This window comes from Nannobrachium achirus (assembly GCF_963921795.1).
Source record: "Nannobrachium achirus genome assembly, chromosome: 23".
NCBI classification, from domain to species: Eukaryota; Metazoa; Chordata; class Actinopteri; order Myctophiformes; family Myctophidae; genus Nannobrachium; species Nannobrachium achirus.
The window spans coordinates 52,497,349-52,518,637 of NC_137830.1; the positions used below are offsets into that span (position 1 = coordinate 52,497,349).

General features: G+C 42.6%; 1 protein-coding gene across 1 annotated transcript in view; it reads right to left on the reverse strand.

Moving 5' to 3' along the window:
- The window catches only part of def6c (DEF6 guanine nucleotide exchange factor c), a 47,958-nt gene that overhangs the window by 2,603 nt on the left and 24,066 nt on the right, over nt 1-21,289 (reverse strand). The window contains exons 5-11 of the mRNA XM_080754744.1: nt 19,604-19,750; nt 15,457-15,565; nt 11,807-12,018; nt 10,178-10,285; nt 7,336-7,502; nt 4,293-4,494; nt 2,488-2,578 (exon numbers count right to left, since the gene is read on the reverse strand). Coding sequence (XP_080610870.1) covers nt 2,488-2,578; nt 4,293-4,494; nt 7,336-7,502; nt 10,178-10,285; nt 11,807-12,018; nt 15,457-15,565; nt 19,604-19,750 — 1,036 coding nt within the window. The remainder of the gene's footprint in view (nt 1-2,487; nt 2,579-4,292; nt 4,495-7,335; nt 7,503-10,177; nt 10,286-11,806; nt 12,019-15,456; nt 15,566-19,603; nt 19,751-21,289) is intronic.

Sequence of the window (21,289 nt, forward strand, 5' to 3'; positions counted from 1 at the left end):
TGGTGCTCTGGACGGTCTGACAAAGAAACAAACAAGATAACAATATGTTTTATCATCACGTGGTGCTCTGGACGGTCTGACAAAGAAACAAACAAGATAACAATATGTTTTATCATCACGTGGTGCTCTGGACGGTCTGCCAAAGAAACAAACAAGATAACAATATGTTTTATCATCACGTGGTGCTCTGGACGGTCTGCCAAAGAAACAAACAAGATAACAATATGTTTTATCATCACGTGGTGCTCTGGACGGTCTGACGAAGAAACAAACAAGATAACAATATTTTTTATCATCACATGGTGCTCTGGACGGTCTGCCAAAGAAACAAACAAGATAACAATATGTTTTATCATCACATGGTGCTCTGGACGGTCTGCCAAAGAAACAAACAAGATAACAATATGTTTTATCATCACGTGGTGCTCTGGACGGTCTGCCAAAGAAACAAACAAGATAACAATATGTTTTATCATCACATGGTGCTCTGGACGGTCTGACGAAGAAACAAACAAGATAACAATATGTTTTATCATCACATGGTGCTCTGGACGGTCTGCCAAAGAAACAAACAAGATAACAATATGTTTTATCATCACGTGGTGCTCTGGACGGTCTGACGAAGAAACAAACAAGATAACAATATGTTTTATCATCACATGGTGCTCTGGACGGTCTGACAAAGAAACAAACAAGATAACAATATGTTTTATCATCACGTGGTGCTCTGGACGGTCTGCCAAAGAAACAAACAAGATAACAATATGTTTTATCATCACGTGGTGCTCTGGACGGTCTGCCAAAGAAACAAACAAGATAACAATATGTTTTATCATCACATGGTGCTCTGGACGGTCTGACAAAGAAACAAACAAGATAACAATATGTTTTATCATCACGTGGTGCTCTGGACGGTCTGACAAAGAAACAAACAAGATAACAATATGTTTTATCATCACATGGTGCTCTGGACGGTCTGACAAAGAAACAAACAAGATAACAATATGTTTTATCATCACATGGTGCTCTGGACGGTCTGACAAAGAAACAAACAAGATAACAATATGTTTTATCATCACGTGGTGTTCTGGACGGTCTGACAAAGAAACAAACAAGATAACAATATGTTTTATCATCACGTGGTGCTCTGGACGGTCTGCCAAAGAAACAAACAAGATAACAATATGTTTTATCATCACGTGGTGCTCTGGACGGTCTGCCAAAGAAACAAACAAGATAACAATATGTTTTATCATCACGTGGTGCTCTGGACGGTCTGCCAAAGAAACAAACAAGATAACAATATGTTTTATCATCACGTGGTGTTCTGGACGGTCTGCCAAAGAAACAAACAAGATAACAATATGAGATCAATTATTCTTAAACACTTTTGACTTGGCAAAATATTTTTGGGCATGTAATTATAGGCAAAACAAGTTTTAAAAGGAATATTTTTTTTCCACGTTAAAGCTTGTGAAAAAAGTACATCTTGATTCTACAAATGGATCTGCTATGTTCGCTATTTGCTGTACAGCAAAGTATAAAGGGCTTCAGTGGTTAAGCAGCCCTGACGGGACGAAAGCAAGCAGCAACACAATTAATACAACATAAATAAATATAATGTATAAGTTCACACAGCTATTCTGCGTCACCAAATCAACTTTGGGATTTAGATTTCTGATCCTGCTTCAAGCAGATCAGAATTCAGATCTCAGGGAGTCTACTTTTTTTTTTACTTTATAATTTTTATCCCACGATTTTGCAACCCATTTCTTTCACCCAGTGCCAATTGCCTATGTAATCCTGGGCTCTGCTCTCCCTCTGCCGCGCCTGGGGAGACAACGGACTGACCTCATGCTTCCTTCAATGCATGAGTAGTCCAAGTTGTGTCTTTTCACCTGACAGGGGGGATTTCCCCGGGATGGACGTAGTGCGTGGAAGGAACACGTTATTCCAACCAGTTCCTTTCCCCATCAAGCGCCCCGGCTGGCCAGGGGGAGGCATTATTGAGACCAGGATTACTGCATGTTTTTGTGAGGGTATCAACCCTAGAAGACACGGGGAGAACACGCAAACTCCACACAGAAAGGCCCTATCGCCAACCCCACCTAGGGTGTGGGCGCTGATGACGCGGAGGGAGAAACACGCCCCCAGCACCCACAGCGTCCCCCGGCGGGAATCGAACCCAGGACCTTCTAGCTGTGAGGCGAAGCGTTAACCACTGCGCCACCGTGCCCCAGGGAGTCTACATTAGCTGTACCTTTAATCCTAAACTCAGCTCAGCTCTGTAGAAGAACGAGCCTAGAAACGGTCTGTGCGATCGGCACTAATCTTGTAAACCGCTGGACCGCTCAGCGCATTAGCAAAATGTATTCATCAAATCAAAACAAGTTATGAGGAAGATCCGTACCAGAATTACCCTAATTGTAATCTTCCAAACAAAACAATCTGATTTGGATAATAAATGTATGAATGTCCCCGCCCTACCTCCAGGTTCGATGGGCTTCATAAGGCGGTTGAGCTGGACGTTCCAGTGGCGGACATGTTGACTGGCGTACCTCAGCTTCTCCTGGATCTCCTGCACACATCAGTCCAACAAGAATGGTGACATCAACCCATTCATTCAGGCCTAGAATTATTGAATGCTTTATATCTATTGAAAAATAGCAGATCTAGCTTGTATTTTTGAAAAGTCGTGAAAATGTGTGCAAATCTTTGAATATTATGTATTTTTAAAGCGAACGTTTGTAACTCAAATATTGCTTCTGGGTGGTCCCTGGAACTAAATATTTTGAGATGGGGGTCTGTGGCCAAATAAATATCATTTTGGGGGTCTTTCACATGAAAAGTTTTGAGAACCACTGACAGTAGTCTCTCAAGAACAGACTAACTGAGCTCCAGTTGAGTGAAAAGGACCTTTTCTTTGACGATGGCTGGCCAGATTGCTGACATAGAAACATAGGTTTTTTCAAATAACCTTAGAAGGATTCAAAAGACACTTATAGAATCGGGTCAAAATTCTAATTTTCACGATTTTTCAAAAATAGCAGATCTACAAGCTTGTATATCTGCTATTTTTCAATAGTTAAAGCATAAAATAATAATACACAATAATGTGTACCCGTTCTAAATGGGTTAACACTTGGGATGCCATTATTGTTGTAATTATTTGGCTACAGAATGCCGTCATTCACTTGCGCTTTATTCTGAAGAGCCCCGGAAGCCACAATCGTGTCTATGTTGTGGAAATTCACGGTCTTGTAATGGCGGTCACTCACTGGTCAGTATGTTTATTTTCACACTGAAATGAAAAATTCTAACTGCGACTGACCATCGCGGCCCAGTGTCGCCGTGAAAAAAAAAAGCGGTTCTCTGCGATTGAAGCGTTTTTTTGGAAGTAGATTCCAAGATAAAGCCATTTCTTCGCAGCAGCAATGAATAGAGATTACATCATTTTCAATTGAAGTGGATGGCAGCGTCCACACCTCAACGATAAAGCGATATCGTTATCTTTATGGCGTCAGGGGGGAATGAATCGTAATGCATGTCAAACTGAGGGTCCTTCATGTTTGAGAATCACAGCTAGTAGGGATGGGTATCGTCTGCCATACTTTTAATGGTATCGATTGCATGACGTTGATACTATCGGGTATCGGTTCACGTGAAAACAAACGATACCTCGCTTCGATACTCTGGAACGCACCCCTGGCCGGTCGCATCTGTAACAGTTGGGCTACTGAGAGTTTAATGACGGCTACACTCGTTACTGTGGAAAATAGCTGACAATAGCCTATAATGTTTATTATTATGATGATTATCCAACGTCTACTGTCCGCTCCGCCACACTGTGTGATCATCATCATCACCTCAAAAATGGTATCGAAAAGGGTATCGTATCGATTCACAGGTATTGAAAAAGGTATCGTATCGATTCAAAGGTGAACGATACCCATCCCTAACTGCTAGTGCTGTGAAGATCTTCTCTTATGGAGGCCCCTGGCGTATCTTTTCAAACGGGGGTCAGCGGGCCTATATATCGTTGTTGTCGGGTGGAAACCTCGTATCTCCAAGTTTCAAATGTGTACGTTCTTTCGCAAAGCAAAGCCCTGCTTCATCGTACAAGGCCGTCGCACAAAAGTAGTGAAAACAGCAGATCTACAAGCACACAGCGCCTCACGGCGCGAGGCGTTGTGTGCTTGTAGATCGGCTGTTTTCACTAGTTTATATATATATATATATATTATATTTCTTGACATGAAAAGGTTTGAGAACCCCTGGTCTACCGGTCTCACCTCCAGCCTCTGGTGGCTCCTCTGGCGGGAGGCCTGCAGGTCCTGCAGCTCCTGGGAGGCGGAGTGGAGGGCCGATGAGGAGGGGGCGTCTCTCCCCTCCTCCACACCCAGAGAAGGAGCCTCCTCCCTGGGCAGGACCACGCTCTGACGCTCCTGCAGGAGCTGGAACTGCAGCTTCTTCTCCTCCTCGGCCTGCAACAACCTGGAGAGAGAGATTTGAAAAATAGCAGATCTACCAGTAAGACTCCCTAATCGGGAGATGAACAACCGTCAGGTCACAGCGTGATTTGGCCTAAAATCACGCTGCGACCTGACGGTTGTTCATCTCCCGATTTAAATGTGTAGGAGCAGTGTCCAAAAATGTGTTTGAAAAAATCGGCCTGATGGTGGCGCTATATGGGACAGATCCATGTTGATGAGATGAGTGTAGACATACTGTGTAGCGATTAGCGTGATTTTAGGGCAAAAATTGTAGGAGCAGTGTCCAAAAATGTGTTTTGCAAGAATCGGCCTCGTAGAAGAGGGGCATGTGAGAATTGATGGGTGGAGGTTGTGGTTTGGCAGGCAAGGAGTGTGTGTGCAATATTTGGCATGGATCGCGGCAACGGTTGCAGAGATATGAGCAGGGCAAAAGTGTGACGGACGGACAGACAGCCGGTGGAGGTTTTGATAGTAAATGCGTCCGTCGCTCGCAGCGTGGCACTCGGTGCCGCGTGGAAGGAACGCGTTAGTCCAACCAGTTCCTTTCCCCTCCTACCTACCCTAGGAGACACAGGGAGAACATGCAAACTCCACACAGAAAGGCCCTTTTGCTAACCCCACCTACAGTAGGGTGTGGGCGCTGATGACACGGAGGAGAGAACCCAGGACCTTCTAGCTGTGAGGCGACAGTACTACCAACTGTGTCTTAGTGAGTTCAAATCAACCACGCACTGTACTTTCAACATTGCATCCCTGTGTTGTGAAAGTCATGGGTGAAATGATAGCAAATATAGCAGATCGACAAGCTCATAACGTGTCTCATTGCTTTGATTGGCTATTTTTGTAGCATGATGACGCCGCTGTACGACAAAGTGTTTAACGGGGCTTAAGTGTTAAACGCAGTGCTCTAAGGGAGGTGATAAGGCTTAAACGTCTTAATACGTTTATATATATATATATATAAATATATTATATTATATACATACATTATATTATACTTTATACCATGGGCGTGATAAATAAACCATATGAGTATTCAAAACCAATAAATTCATGCCTCCTTCATGCAAGTTGCTGCCTTGAATCGTGCTGAAAAATCGGCCTCTTTCAGAGTATAAGTTGCATCACTTTATGGCTGTGTAATATTCACCTTCTGAGTGGATGTACACAATGTATATCATTTTGGGAGAATTAATCACACACACACACACACACACACACACACACACACACATTCCTTTCGTCAGTGAAATACTTGAAAAGGCTTTCTACAAACCAGTGCATACCGTAGCAATCTGTAGTATGTACCATTAGTCCATTACCAATGGGTTTTAGAGCCAATCAAAGCCCTCATAACGTTGTAACCCTAACTGAAAGCACTTAAACTTTTTTTTTCTTCGTTTGATGCATGTTTAAAACGCATTGGATTTGGTGTGCAAGGCTGTGCGGAATCCACACTGCGGATCCCAAAAGGAGTCATAAAAGGAGTCAATGAGTTTTTACTGCATGCGACAAGATGCACACATCGAACTGGATGCGATTGGAAAAACAACGCACTGCCGCAGCCACTTGTCGCGCGGCAAATTTGAAGCCGGTGTGTGCATGAGATCGTAGAGAATCATTGTTTTCTTTAAAAAAAATGCAATCGTCCGTTTTTTCCGTGCGAGAAAACGCGTCTGTGTGCAAAGCCCTTTACACTGATGCAAACAGACTCTCCGTTCTAGTGGTGTGCAACCGTTCATCCTTTTGATCACCATATCTTAATATCTAGACTAGGACATTGTGTTGACCTATCTGGCCATGTTCATAACTGCTTTTCCTCATTATGTATATAAAAGGCAGCACATTCTCTGTATCTCAGTCCTTTGACTGCCCATTTCCATTAAACTGATGAAATGCGATTCTTGGGCGATCCTGCCTGGGTCAGTCTGACCGACCTGCTGTAAATACTTCCCAGCGGGCTTGCACACGGCTGGGATGGGGCTGATTTGTTCAGACCGAATCCGAGACATGAGCACTGCTGTGACTCGCTACACACTCATCCTGCAGCGTCGCAGATGTGAGCTGCTGTGAGCTTGTAGATCGGCCACTTTTAGGCACGCAACACGGTGTGATGACGAAGGGTCACTCCGTGTGTAACAACCGGTTTGTTTTGTGGGCTAACGCTATACAATGGACGTTAATTAAGCGGCGGGGGAAAGAAAGTGTTATAGGAGGACGATATGGACCAGAAAGTCATCATTTATTCGCATTTATTGTCTGACCTGTTGCCATTCACAAATGCGCATTTAGTTTATTCGATTAAGCCTCAAAATCCTCCTCCTCCAAGCGGATAATCTTTTTTGCGGATAATGAAAGTTTATTCGAATTTTGAAGTGTTTCCATAAAAAGATTTATTTGCAAAACTCTTAATGCGCATTAAGAGGCTTTATGGAAACGCAGCTTCTGACCATCGAATCTCTCCACTCTGGACGAGTGTCTTGACGTCATAAAATCATCCCCTCCCCTACGGTACATTGGAATTCCGGACTTGTATTTGCAGTGTTGAGTGTGTAACAGAGGTGATCCGAACCTCCCCACTCGGCTTCGAACCCGGGTCTCCCGTGTGAAAGTCCAATATCTTAACCATCACTCCAAAAGACACATCCCTATGGAACGAGAGCAGATACTAGACTTTTGAGGCTTCGGGCTGAGGCTGCGTCTCATCACACTGTGCGACGGTCTACGACCCACCACAAGTGCATGCATGACTGCATGTGTGTGTGTGTGTGTGTGTGTGTGTGTGTGTGTGTGTGTGTGTGTGTGTGTGTGTGTGTGTGTGTGTGTGTGTGTGTTACTGTACCTCTCCAGGTCCAGTCTGGCTCTCTCCTCCTCCATCCTAGCCTGCACCTCCATGCTGAGAGCAGCCTCTAGCTCCTTCTGGGTGTTCTCCAGCTCCTGGATCCTCCTCTTCTGCTGCAGAGCCTCCTTCTCCTTCTCCTGCATCTCCGCCTGCATGCTCTCCCTCAGCTAGGAGACACAACGACAAGACAGATCAGACTGCATGCACTCCTTCAGCTAGGAGGCACAACGACAAGACAGATCAGACTGCATGCTCTCCTTCAGCTAGGAGGCACAACGACAAGACAGATCAGACTGCATGCTCTCCCTCAGCTAGGAGGCACAACGACAAGACAGATCAGACTGCATGCTCTCCCTCAGCTAGGAGGCACAATGACAAGACAGATCAAACATCCTGCATGCTCTCCCTCAGCTAGGAGGCACAAAGACAAGACAGATCAGACTGCATGCTCTCCCTCAGCTGGGAGACACAACGACAAGACAGATCAGACTGCATGCTCTCCCTCAGCTAGGAGACACAACGACAAGACAGATCAGACTGCATGCTCTCCCTCAGCTAGGAGGCACAACGACAAGACAGATCAGACTGCATGCTCTCCCTCAGCTAGGAGGCACAATGACAAGACAGATCAGACTGCATGCTCTCCTTCAGCTAGGAGACACAACGACAAGACAGATCAGACTGCATGCTCTCCCTTAGCTAGGAGACACAACGACAAGACAGATCAAACATCCTGCATGCTCTCCTTCAGCTAGGAGGCACAACGACAAGACAGATCAGACTGCATGCTCTCCCTCAGCTAGGAGGCACAACGACAAGACAGATCAGACTGCATGCTCTCCCTCTCAGCTAGGAGACACAACGACAAGACAGATCAGACTGCATGCTCTCCATCAGCTAGGAGGCACAACGACAAGACAGATCAGACTGCATGCTCTCCCTCAGCTAGGAGACACAATGACAAGACAGATCAGACTGCATGCTCTCCCTCAGCTAGGAGACACAAAGACAAGACAGATCAGACTGCATGCTCTCCTTCAGCTAGGAGACACAACGACAAGACAGATCAGACTGCATGCTCTCCCTCTCAGCTGGGAGACACAACGACAAGACAGATCAGACTGCATGCTCTCCCTCAGCTAGGAGACACAAAGACAAGACAGATCAGACTGCATGCTCTCCTTCAGCTAGGAGACACAACGACAAGACAGATCAGACTGCATGCTCTCCCTTAGCTGGGAGACAGTGGCGTCAGTTCAGAAAAAGGTAAGGTATGGCAACATGACTGGTCTTCGCGCGCGTGCAAGACACCAGTCATGTTGCCATACCTTAGCAACAGGCATGAAGCGTTTATTTTAAGAAGTACATTCTATTTTCTTCCCCCAAAATGCCTTTGGTTTCTTGGGCTGGATATGGCAGTCTGGAACAGTTGTTCAAGTGCAGCTAAACTTGACATCATATAGTAAACGTGCCGCAATTAACAATAATGAATTGCACCTGTGCAGCTGACCTGCAGAACCTGGGAATATATCATTCTGTCAAAATGGGGAGAATGCAAGTGTGGAGAATATAATTATAATACCTTGTTAAAGTGACCATTTTGTAAAATTTTGCATTTGCAGTTATTTTACTGTAATTTAACAACATAATAACCAGCACAGATAGACAAAGAGACATTCATGGATTTATATTTAAAAGTAACTTTTATTCCCCCCCCCCTGGACCCAGGGTATGGCAGCTGCATACCCCTGGACCCCCCTGGACTCAGGGTATGGCAGCTGCATACCCCTGCCATACCCAATTGAAGCCCTTGCTGGGTGAGCACAACGACAAGACAGATCAAACAGGGAGCTTCCGTTTTATCACCGGCCTTCTGAGCCATGGGATGCACACAGCACTCCATTAGACCAGGATCAGGGGCGTCGATCCAAATTCTGTGCCCTGGGTACAAGGATTCACTGTGGGGGCCCATGTGCTTTAACTATTGAAAAATAGCAGATATACAAGCTCACAGCGCGGCTCCGAGTGCGAGCTTCTAGATCTGCTATTTTTGAAAAATCTTGAAAATCTTTGAATATTTCAAATCCTTCTAAGGTTTTTTGAAAAAATAAAAATAAATAAAAAAATAAATCTATGTCAGTGGTGCTCAAACTTTTTCATGTGTATTTTGGCCCACGGACCCCCATCTCCCAGATTTGCACACATTTTCACAACTTTTCAAAAATAGCATATCTACAAGCTCGCACCGCTTGTGAGCTTGTATATCTGCTATTTCTCAATAGCTAAAAGTATAAAATAATTAAGGCCCCTCCACCTTGGGCCCTGGTAACTCAACAAACTAATGATGCACCTTGTTTCTTTCGGAAACTCTCCAGTCCCTCCGCAGATAGCAGAGGAAGAGGTTCCAAAAGGAGCTGCCGTTGAGAAATCATTGCACTTGCAGGCTATAGCCTAAATAATTATATCCCTAATGCAAGGTGAAGCTGTATTTTATTTCTACTGTATAGGCTATTCACATTCAGATCGTTTTCAATCCCAAATACAATGATTTAACTGTTATTTTTGGCTCCCTATGCACCTGCTTGTCAAAAAACTGCCAAAAATCATATTATGTGTTTTCACTAAAGGGAAATTTGTATTCTCACGGTACTTTCAGCAAAAATTACTAGGTATTTTGCCGTCAAATTTCGGACTCCAAAACTCCCGGAACACAAAATAAGTGGCCGTTTTCACATGGCGTGAATTAAAAAATTGCCATCATTTTTGAAAGAACTTCCAGAAGTTTTGCTCAATGAAAACGGGGCATAGGGTTGTTGTTGTGGTTGAGGTTTGGAGGTCTCACCGTCTCCGCCTCTTTCAGCTGCCTCTCCAGCTCCAGCTGCACCTCCTTCTGCCGTCTCCTCTCCGTCTCCTCCACCTCCCTGCGCCGAGCCTCCACCTCTCTGGCATGCTGCATGAGAACACACACATCAATCCTCCACCTCTCTGGCATGCTGCATGAGAACACACACATCAATCCTCCACCTCTCTGGCATGCTGCATGAGAACACACACGCTCATCTGGTCACTTATAGATAGATAGATAGATAGATAGATATCTTATATACATGAACAGTGCTTCTCAACCTTTTCAGGCCGCGACCCCCCAAAATAATCACATTTGAACTGGGGACCCCCCAAAATAATCACATTTGAACTGGGGACCCCCCAATGAACTGGGGACCCCCCAAAATAATCACATTTGAACTGGGGACCCCCAAAATATTCACATTTGAACTGGGGACCCCCCAAAATAATCACATTTGAACTGGGGACCCCCCAAAATAATCACATTTGAACTGGGGACCCCCAAAATAATCACATTTGAACTGGGGACCCCCAAAATAATCACATTTGAACTGGGGACCCCCCACTGAGGTCACAGGCTGGCCACATGAAGTCTGAGATCCACCCTGGAACCACGATGTTCCCATTTGGGTCCCTCCTGAGATCAAATACTTTTAAGATGCTTTTTTTTACACTCTAAGGTCCTTAAAGTTTTGTTCTATTTCGAGGACCCCAATTACATTGGTTACAGACCTGTAAAGGGTCCATTTAAAACCTCCATAAGGAATATTGAGGGTCCCTGGACCCCGCTTTGAGAACCACCGCTCTAAACCCTTCAATTAAACATAAATGGTAAATGGTGCATTTACAGTATATATAGCTCCATTATCCAAGGCGCTTTACATAGATTGTGCATTACATTCACCCATTCACACACACATTCATACACCGGTGACCATGCAAGGCACCAACCTGCTCACCGGGAGCAGTTAGGGGTTCAGAGTCTTGATCAAGGACCCTTCAATACTAACTCTGGGGGAGCCCGGGATCGAACTGGGAACCCTCCGTGTTCTAATGAAGGTTTCTCTACCCCTGAGCCACTGCCGCCCCTATACATAGGATAAATGCTGGTGCTCTCTCACCTGTAGTAACTCTGAGGACCCCCTAGGGGTCCCGGACCCCCTCTCCAGGGGTTAAAGCCAAAAAGAATCACAAGACTGAAATTATTTTCAGACCATGTCCCAATATGTGATTTCTTGAAACATGGCATGTGCAGCGCACACTTTAAAAAAAAATATATATTATTATTTGTTTTCTCCTGAAGTTCTGAACTGCTTTCACTGAATGTATGTGTGCCAATCTATGCTTTATTTTATAGAAATATCTTCTGAAGTTCTGTTGTCTTCTATTGCTTGTCTGGCCAATTCAAATACTCATATCTTGAAATTATAACTGCTTTTTAGATTGGAGATCACTAGACTTTTTGACAACTTTGTCATTCACACCGTGGCCATCGCTACACCTCCCCCTTATTTTATTTATTTGTGTTTTTGCAGATCTGCACTGATCTCAGAAACAGACCCTATGGAATCCTCAAGACTGAAATCAGTCCCCAGGACTGAGAACTTTAACCCCTGCCTCTCACCTGGATGATGCTCTCTATCTCCTTGTCCTGGCGTTCTTTCTCTCTCTCCGTCTCGTGGCTGTTGGAGTCGTCTGATTGGCTGCTCCCGCTGCTGCGGGTGCTCAGGCTGCGTTCCCGTTGGCTGTGCTGGCGGTGCTCCCGCCTCCTCAGCTTCAGCTCCTGATGCACAGAGGACCTGCCCTCGCTCTGGAGGCGGAGCGCCGTCTGGATGGCTGGACGGAAAGGACAGACGCACGCACGTTGGTATTGATATAGATGTTCTGTGAAGTGCAGTTTTACTATTTAAACTGTAGCCTTTAAGTAAAGCCCTTTGCACACAGGCGCGTTTATCCGCGCGGATAAAACGGACAATTTAATTTTTGTAAAAGAAAACAATGATTCTCTACGACCACATGCACACCGGATCCGAATTAGCGGCCGTGCGTTTTTTTCTCGGTCGAACCCAGTTCGATTTGTGCGTCTTGTTGCATGCGGTAAAAAACTCATCACTCCTCTTATGACTCCTTTTGGGATCCGCAGCGCCGATTCCGCACAGCATTGCACTCCAAATCCAATTTGTTTTATTCATGCAGCAAACGGAAGAATCGCAACTGTCCTGTGTGCAAAGGGCTTTAGTCCATATTGGGAATGGACCAAAATCTCTGGCATGGGTCGGCCTCTAGTGGTTGTTTGTCACACAACAACGTACCTTGGGTCCTCTAGTGGTTGTTTCTAACACAACAACGTACCTTGGGTCCTCTAGTGGTTGTTTCTAACACAACGTACCTTGGGTCCTCTAGTGGTTGTTTCTAACACAACGTACCTTGCGTCCTCTAGTGGTTGTTTCTAACACAACAACGTACCTTGTGTCCTCTAGTGGTTGTTTCTAACACAACGTACCTTGTGTCCTCTAGTGGTTGTTTCTAACACAACAACGTACCTTGTGTCCTCTAGTGGTTGTTTCTAACACAACAACGTACCTTGGGTCCTCTAGTGGTTGTTTCTAACACAACAACGTACCTTGGGTCCTCTAGTGGTTGTTTCTAACACAACAACGTACCTTGGGTCCTCTAGTGGTTGTTTCTAACACAACAACGTACCTTGCGTCCTCTAGTGGTTGTTTCTAACACAACAACGTACCTTGGGTCCTCTAGTGGTTGTTTCTAACACAACAACGTACCTTGGGTCCTCTAGTGGTTGTTTCTAACACAACAACGTACCTTGGGTCCTCTAGTGGTTGTTTCTAACACAACAACGTACCTTGGGTCCTCTAGTGGTTGTTTCTAACACAACAACGTACCTTGCGTCCTCTAGTGGTTGTTTCTAACACAACAACGTACCTTGGGTCCTCTAGTGGTTGTTTCTAACACAACGTACCTTGTGTCCTCTAGTGGTTGTTTCTAACACAACGTACCTTGTGTCCTCTAGTGGTTGTTTCTAACACAACAACGTACCTTGGGTCCTCTAGTGGTTGTTTCTAACACAACAACGTACCTTGGGTCCTCTAGTGGTTGTTTCTAACACAACAACGTACCTTGCGTCCTCTAGTGGTTGTTTCTAACACAACAATGTACCTTGGGTCCTCTAGTGGTTGTTTCTAACACAACGTACCTTGTGTCCTCTAGTGGTTGTTTCTAACACAACGTACCTTGTGTCCTCTAGTGGTTGTTTCTAACACAACAACGTACCTTGGGTCCTCTAGTGGTTGTTTCTAACACAACGTACCTTGTGTCCTCTAGTGGTTGTTTCTAACACAACGTACCTTGTGTCCTCTAGTGGTTGTTTCTAACACAACAACGTACCTTGGGTCCTCTAGTGGTTGTTTCTAACACAACGTACCTTGTGTCCTCTAGTGGTTGTTTCTAACACAACAACGTACCTTGTGTCCTCTAGTGGTTGTTTCTAACACAACAACGTACCTTGTGTCCTCTAGTGGTTGTTTCTAACACAACAACGTACCTTGGGTCCTCTAGTGGTTGTTTCTAACACAACAACGTACCTTGGGTCCTCTAGTGGTTGTTTCTAACACAACAACGTACCTTGGGTCCTCTAGTGGTTGTTTCTAACACAACAACGTACCTTGGGTCCTCTAGTGGTTGTTTCTAACACAACAACGTACCTTGGGTCCTCTAGTGGTTGTTTCTAACACAACAACGTACCTTGTGTCCTCTAGTGGTTGTTTCTAACACAACAACGTACCTTGCGTCCTCTAGTGGTTGTTTCTAACACAACAACGTACCTTGGGTCCTCTAGTGGTTGTTTCTAACACAACAACGTACCTTGGGTCCTCTAGTGGTTGTTTCTAACACAACAACGTACCTTGGGTCCTCTAGTGGTTGTTTCTAACACAACAACGTACCTTGGGTCCTCTAGTGGTTGTTTCTAACACAACAACGTACCTTGGGTCCTCTAGTGGTTGTTTCTAACACAACAACGTACCTTGCGTCCTCTAGTGGTTGTTTCTAACACAACAACGTACCTTGGGTCCTCTAGTGGTTGTTTCTAACACAACGTACCTTGGGTCCTCTAGTGGTTGTTTCTAACACAACAACGTACCTTGGGTCCTCTAGTGGTTGTTTCTAACACAACAACGTACCTTGCGTCCTCTAGTGGTTGTTTCTAACACAACAACGTACCTTGGGTCCTCTAGTGGTTGTTTCTAACACAACAACGTACCTTGTGTCCTCTAGTGGTTGTTTCTAACACAACAACGTACCTTGGGTCCTCTAGTGGTTGTTTCTAACACAACAACGTACCTTGGGTCCTCTAGTGGTTGTTTCTAACACAACAACGTACCTTGCGTCCTCTAGTGGTTGTTTCTAACACAACAACGTACCTTGGGTCCTCTAGTGGTTGTTTCTAACACAACAACGTACCTTGGGTCCTCTAGTGGTTGTTTCTAACACAACAACGTACCTTGGGTCCTCTAGTGGTTGTTTCTAACACAACAACGTACCTTGTGTCCTCTAGTGGTTGTTTCTAACACAACAACGTACCTTGTGTCCTCTAGTGGTTGTTTCTAACACAACAACGTACCTTGCGTCCTCTAGTGGTTGTTTCTAACACAACAACGTACCTTGGGTCCTCTAGTGGTTGTTTCTAACACAACAACGTACCTTGGGTCCTCTAGTGGTTGTTTCTAACACAACGTACCTTGCGTCCTCTAGTGGTTGTTTCTAACACAACAACGTACCTTGGGTCCTCTAGTGGTTGTTTCTAACACAACAACGTACCTTGTGTCCTCTAGTGGTTGTTTCTAACACAACAACGTATCTTGCGTCCTCTAGTGGTTGTTTCTAACACAACAACGTACCTTGTGTCCTCTAGTGGTTGTTTCTAACACAACAACGTACCTTGGGTCCTCTAGTGGTTGTTTCTAACACAACAACGTACCTTGGGTCCTCTAGTGGTTGTTTCTAACACAACAACGTACCTTGGGTCCTCTAGTGGTTGTTTCTAACACAACAACGTACCTTGTGTCCTCTAGTGGTTGTTTCTAACACAACAACGTACCTTGCGTCCTCTAGTGGTTGTTTCTAACACAACAACGTACCTTGTGTCCTCTAGTGGTTGTTTCTAACACAACAACGTACCTTGGGTCCTCTAGTGGTTGTTTCTAACACAACAACGTACCTTGGGTCCTCTAGTGGTTGTTTCTAGGTACAACGTACCTTGGGTCCACTCCACCTTCTGTCTCTGGTCAGAGGCGCTCATCTCGTAGGTTTTATTGTGGGTTTTCACACAGAGCAGGCAGCGTTTCCCCTCCCTGTCTGGGACAGGCTGAGAGAAACACAGGAGGAAGTCACATTTATCACTGCATAATAATAAGCCATAAGCGACTGTCACGTCGCATACACAAACTTTAGAAGGCAGTCGTAGCCAATCAGGAGGGAATATGGACAGATAGATACACGTTGATGACATGACTCTAGTAGACATACTGTGTATCGCTTTACGTGATTTTAGGGCAACATCTGTAGGAGCAGTGTCCAAAAATGTGTTTTGCAAGAATGCCCAACTGACATGAACCAAGCTGACATCACTACAGTGCCCAAATTTGGAGGTGACATCACATACTGCCCTGTACAGACACGGAACACCAAAGGTTATGGGCATAAAAGAGGGCCAGACAGACAGACAGACAGACAGACAGACAGACAGACAGACAGACAGGGTATTGCACAACTGGACATCAATGGTGACCATTTTACATATCGTTGCTGTTGGGCACAATCATCTTGTGTGGCCAAAACCGTCACTTTTCAGGAAATGTAAAAAGAGTATCTTCTTTTATACATAAAACATTTTTTGTTCAGCACCAGCTTAATTCCTTTTGAATTAAATATTGATATAACCCACAGACAGGCTTATACTTTCTTTATACGCAGAAATGCACAAACGTTTTTTTTAAATAACAGATCAAAAGCTACGCAATGCGCTGCAGATCTGCTGCTTTCACTACGTTGGCGCAGGTCTTATGAAACGTGGCATTAATAAAACCTTGCTACGACATGGCATCTGCTAAGGTGGCACCGCTGGCACGCTAACTAAACCTGCCATCCTAAAGGCCCATTCCCACAGATAACAGATAAAACTAGAAGCAGTGCTCTTCCGAGCACAGGTCTCCACCAGGCCACACAAATTGCCCTGTTATAGCGCCACCATGAGACTGATTTGAGAAATTTGAAGTGGCATTTCTTCCTCTGCCTAGTGGGAGCGTGCACGCCCAATTTCACCAAGATTGCACGCTGTGTTCATGATTTGAGGCATTTTGTTCAAAACGGAGCAATCCTGCAAACTTTTTTCAATTGTAGCCAATCAGGATGGAATATGGAAAATCGGCCGTATCCATGATGATCACATGACTGTAGAGATACTGTCTACCGATTTGTAGGAGTAGTGTACAGAAATGTGTGGGCAGAGGTTCTGAATTGGCATCCAGGGAGTGTGTGTGCTCGGTTTGGCAGTTATCGGGCCAACGGCGCCGGAGATTAGCTGTACACAAACTCGGAGGACGGACGGACGCACGGACATGGGCGAAAACATACTCTCCCCCTGCCTTCGGCTGGTGGAGACAAAAATCTCTTTCTCCAGATATTTTTCCATTCAAAGTGGATGGTAGATACAGATAAAAAAAAAAAAAAACTTCTGTCACAGATAAAAGAAATATCTGTGGCAGCTATTTTTTTTTATCTGTATCTACCATCCACTTTGAATGGAAAAATATCTGGAGAAAGATATTTTTTGATCTGTTATCTGGCCCAGTGGGAATGGGCCTTTATTCTGTTATCTGGCCCAGTGGGAAAACAGAGTGGACGCCAGTGTTGATTTCGTCGACTAAAACAATGACAAAAACTAAATAAAAACTAAGCTGTGATGACTAAAACCAAGAATAAATATATTGACAATTTCGTCAACAAAATAAAAACTAGACTAAAAAGGGACTGGTGGAGAAGAGAGTCATTTTTATGGTTGCTCTCAGGTGTAGCGTGCTGAAAATAGCCGATCTACAAGCTCGCGACACGTTTGTAGATCTGCTATTTTCAGCATGCAACCAAGTGTAAAATCAGTCATTACCATGTCATCAAGGCCTGCCAAAAAAACATTTCAGTTGACTAAATCAACTGTAGATTTAGTCGCCTAAAAACGTATATTTAGTCGACTAAAATTAGACTAAAACTAAAACTTTTCAGGTGACTAAATTATGACTAAAACTAAATGACATTTTATTCAAAAGACTATGACTAAAACTAAATGACATTGTATTCAAAAGACTATGACTAAAACTAAATGACATTGTATTCAAAAGACTATGACTAAAACTAAATGACATTGTATTCAAAAGACTATGACTAAAACTAAATGACATTGTATTCAAAAGACTATGACTAAAACTAAATGACATTGTATTCAAAAGACTATGACTAAAACTAAATGACATTGTATTCAAAAGACTATGACTAAAACTAAATGACATTGTATTCAAAAGACTAGGACTAAAACTAAATGACATTGTATTCAAAAGACTATGACTAAAACTAAATGACATTTTATTCAAAAGACTATGACTAAAACTAAATGACATTGTATTCAAAAGACTATGACTAAAACTAAATGACATTTTATTCAAAAGACTAGGACTAAAACTAAATGACATTGTATTCAAAAGACTAGGACTAAAACTAAATGACATTTTATTCAAAAGACTAGGACTAAAACTAAATGACATTGTATTCAAAAGACTAGGACTAAAACTAAATGACATTGTATTCAAAAGACTAGGACTAAAACTAAATGACATTGTATTCAAAAGACTAGGACTAAAACTAAATGACATTGTATTCAAAAGACTAGGACTAAAACTAAATGACATTGTATTCAAAAGACTAGGACTAAAACTAAATGACATTTTATTCAAAAGACTATGACTAAAACTAAATGACATTGTATTCAAAAGACTAGGACTAAAACTAAATGACATTTTATTCAAAAGACTAGGACTAAAACTAAATGACATTGTATTCAAAAGACTAGGACTAAAACTAAATGACATTTTATTCAAAAGACTAGGACTAAAACTAAATGACATTTTATTCTAAAGACTAGGACTAAAACTAAAACTTTTCAGGTGACTAACTTATGACTAAAACTAAATGACATTGTATTCAAAAGACTATGACTAAAACTAAATGACATTTTATTCAAAAGACTATGACTAAAACTAAATGACATTTTATTCAAAAGACTATGACTAAAACTAAATGACATTGTATTCAAAAGACTAGGACTAAAACTAAATGACATTGTATTCAAAAGACTAGGACTAAAACTAAATGACATTTTATTCAAAAGACTAGGACTAAAACTAAATGACATTGTATTCAAAAGACTAGGACTAAAACTAAATGACATTGTATTCAAAAGACTAGGACTAAAACTAAATGACATTGTATTCAAAAGACTAGGACTAAAACTAAATGACATTGTATTCAAAAGACTAGGACTAAAACTAAATGACATTGTATTCAAAAGACTAGGACTAAAACTAAATGACATTTTATTCAAAAGACTATGACTAAAACTAAATGACATTGTATTCAAAAGACTAGGACTAAAACTAAATGACATTTTATTCAAAAGACTAGGACTAAAACTAAATGACATTGTATTCAAAAGACTAGGACTAAAACTAAATGACATTTTATTCAAAAGACTAGGACTAAAACTAAATGACATTTTATTCTAAAGACTAGGACTAAAACTAAAACTTTTCAGGTGACTAACTTATGACTAAAACTAAATGACATTGTATTCAAAAGACTATGACTAAAACTAAATGACATTGTATTCAAAAGACTAGGACTAAAACTAAATGACATTGTATTCAAAAGACTATGACTAAAACTAAATGACATTGTATTCAAAAGACTAGGACTAAAACTAAATGACATTGTATTCAAAAGACTAGGACTAAAACTAAATGACATTTTATTCAAAAGACTAGGACTAAAACTAAATGACATTTTATTCTAAAGACTAGGACTAAAACTAAAACTTTTCAGGTGACTAACTTATGACTAAAACTAAATGACATTGTATTCAAAAGACTATGACTAAAACTAAATGACATTGTATTCAAAAGACTAGGACTAAAACTAAATGACATTGTATTCAAAAGACTAGGACTAAAACTAAATGACATTGTATTCAAAAGACTAGGACTAAAACTAAATGACATTGTATTCAAAAGACTACGACCAAAACTAAATCAAAATGTGCAGTCAAAAACAACAGTGGTGCTGGCGTTCCTTCACCAACCTCCACGGCGCAGCTCCTGTCCAGTGGGATCTCTCCCCTCTTGTCCTTGAGGTCCTCTCCAACGTAGTACGAGATGGACGATGGCTTCAGGACGAACCAGCGCTCCGTCCAGTTACGACGCATGTGACCTTTCTTCCACATGTAGCCCTGGGGGACACGGAGGAGAGGCATGTCAATGACAGCGTCACAGAGGCAATGAAGACCAGCACAGTTATGCGACCTTGTCAGGCTAGCATTTGGCTAGCCTGGTTAATAAACCAGACTACACAACACCACTCCCTGTTGGTAGTGGTGGTGTTGTGTAGTCTGGCCCTTCACATTAAATAAGCTTTTTCCACCAGCCCTCAGAGAGGGCGAGCCAATCAGGGCTGTAGGCTTGGGGCACGTGGTGGGTGGTGGCCTGGTTCAAAACCATTCAGCCAATCAGGGCGAGTCTGTGTGTATTCAAACACATTCCCCCCTCCACTCTTATTACAGACATCAAACAGATTGTAGTCTTTGATGCTTTCAGTGACTAACGAGCTATTGACACTTGTATGGCTCAATCAATTACAGCAGCTCACAAGCACTTTGAAGTTCAGAGGGAGCAATTAAGAGCAAGTCAACTTAACATTTTTTTAAACCACCCCCTGCCCGCCCCCCCAGAAGTGGAATGTCTGCCCGAAATCTCAGACTCTCTTCCCAAAACGAAGTGTGTGATAGAGTCTGACGCTTGCAGTCAGGCTAGCATTTGGCTGCTTGTACGTACCTGTATGCATTCAAAAATATATATTTGATCTTTGTCACTTTATATCACACATAAGCCTAATCTAATCTTCTATTTGATTAGATTTGCATGTTTTAACCATGAATGTAATATGTTTTAATGATGATGTTTTTGTTGAATTACACAATTAATAAAATAGTTCCCTCGCTCTCCTTTTCAAAATCCCCCTGCCTTAGCTTAACACACTTTGAAAACCTGTGGTGTCAGCCAGTGGTTCTCAAACTGTGGGTCGGGACCCCTAGGGGGGGCCCAGATGATTTTTTTTTAACTTATTTTTTATTTGCAGTTTGTTACATGTACAGTATAAAACGTTACAGGGTCAACATCATTACATAATTTTAATTATCACATTTTAGTCCATGTCAGACATTCGTGGTGTCATTCCGTTGGGTTTGATATTCCGTCCATTCTTTCATTTCCCAGATGACTTTTTAATACCTAAATACTTCAATACCTAAAATAAAAAGACCATTACTGTATCAAAGAATAATCAACAAACCCTACTATAAAAACTGGTCAAATTGTAGATCTGCTATGTTCACTATATTTATCTGTGGAACCGAGTCAAACTAAATGTAATGCCTCAACTCCTAGATTCCAAGTGCTCGTCAGGGTGGGGGATCCCCAGTTAAAATATGATTATCAATTGATTATAAAAATGTTTTTCTTCAAAAACGGCCGTCTATGACGTCAGCGACGGCAGCAAATCTGGACAGCCTGTTTTGAGAACCCGTGGGATGCTTTTAACCTCCGCCTTACCAAAAACCAGAGAAAGACACAATGGTCAGAAATGGGACTTTGTGAGGATAGAAGGTGCTATGAGACCCCAAAAAAGGTTTTAAAATAGGAAAAGTGAATTTTCATGTTGTATCACCTTTAAAAGAATACACTTTGGCCGGAAAGATAAAACCGGATTCAGT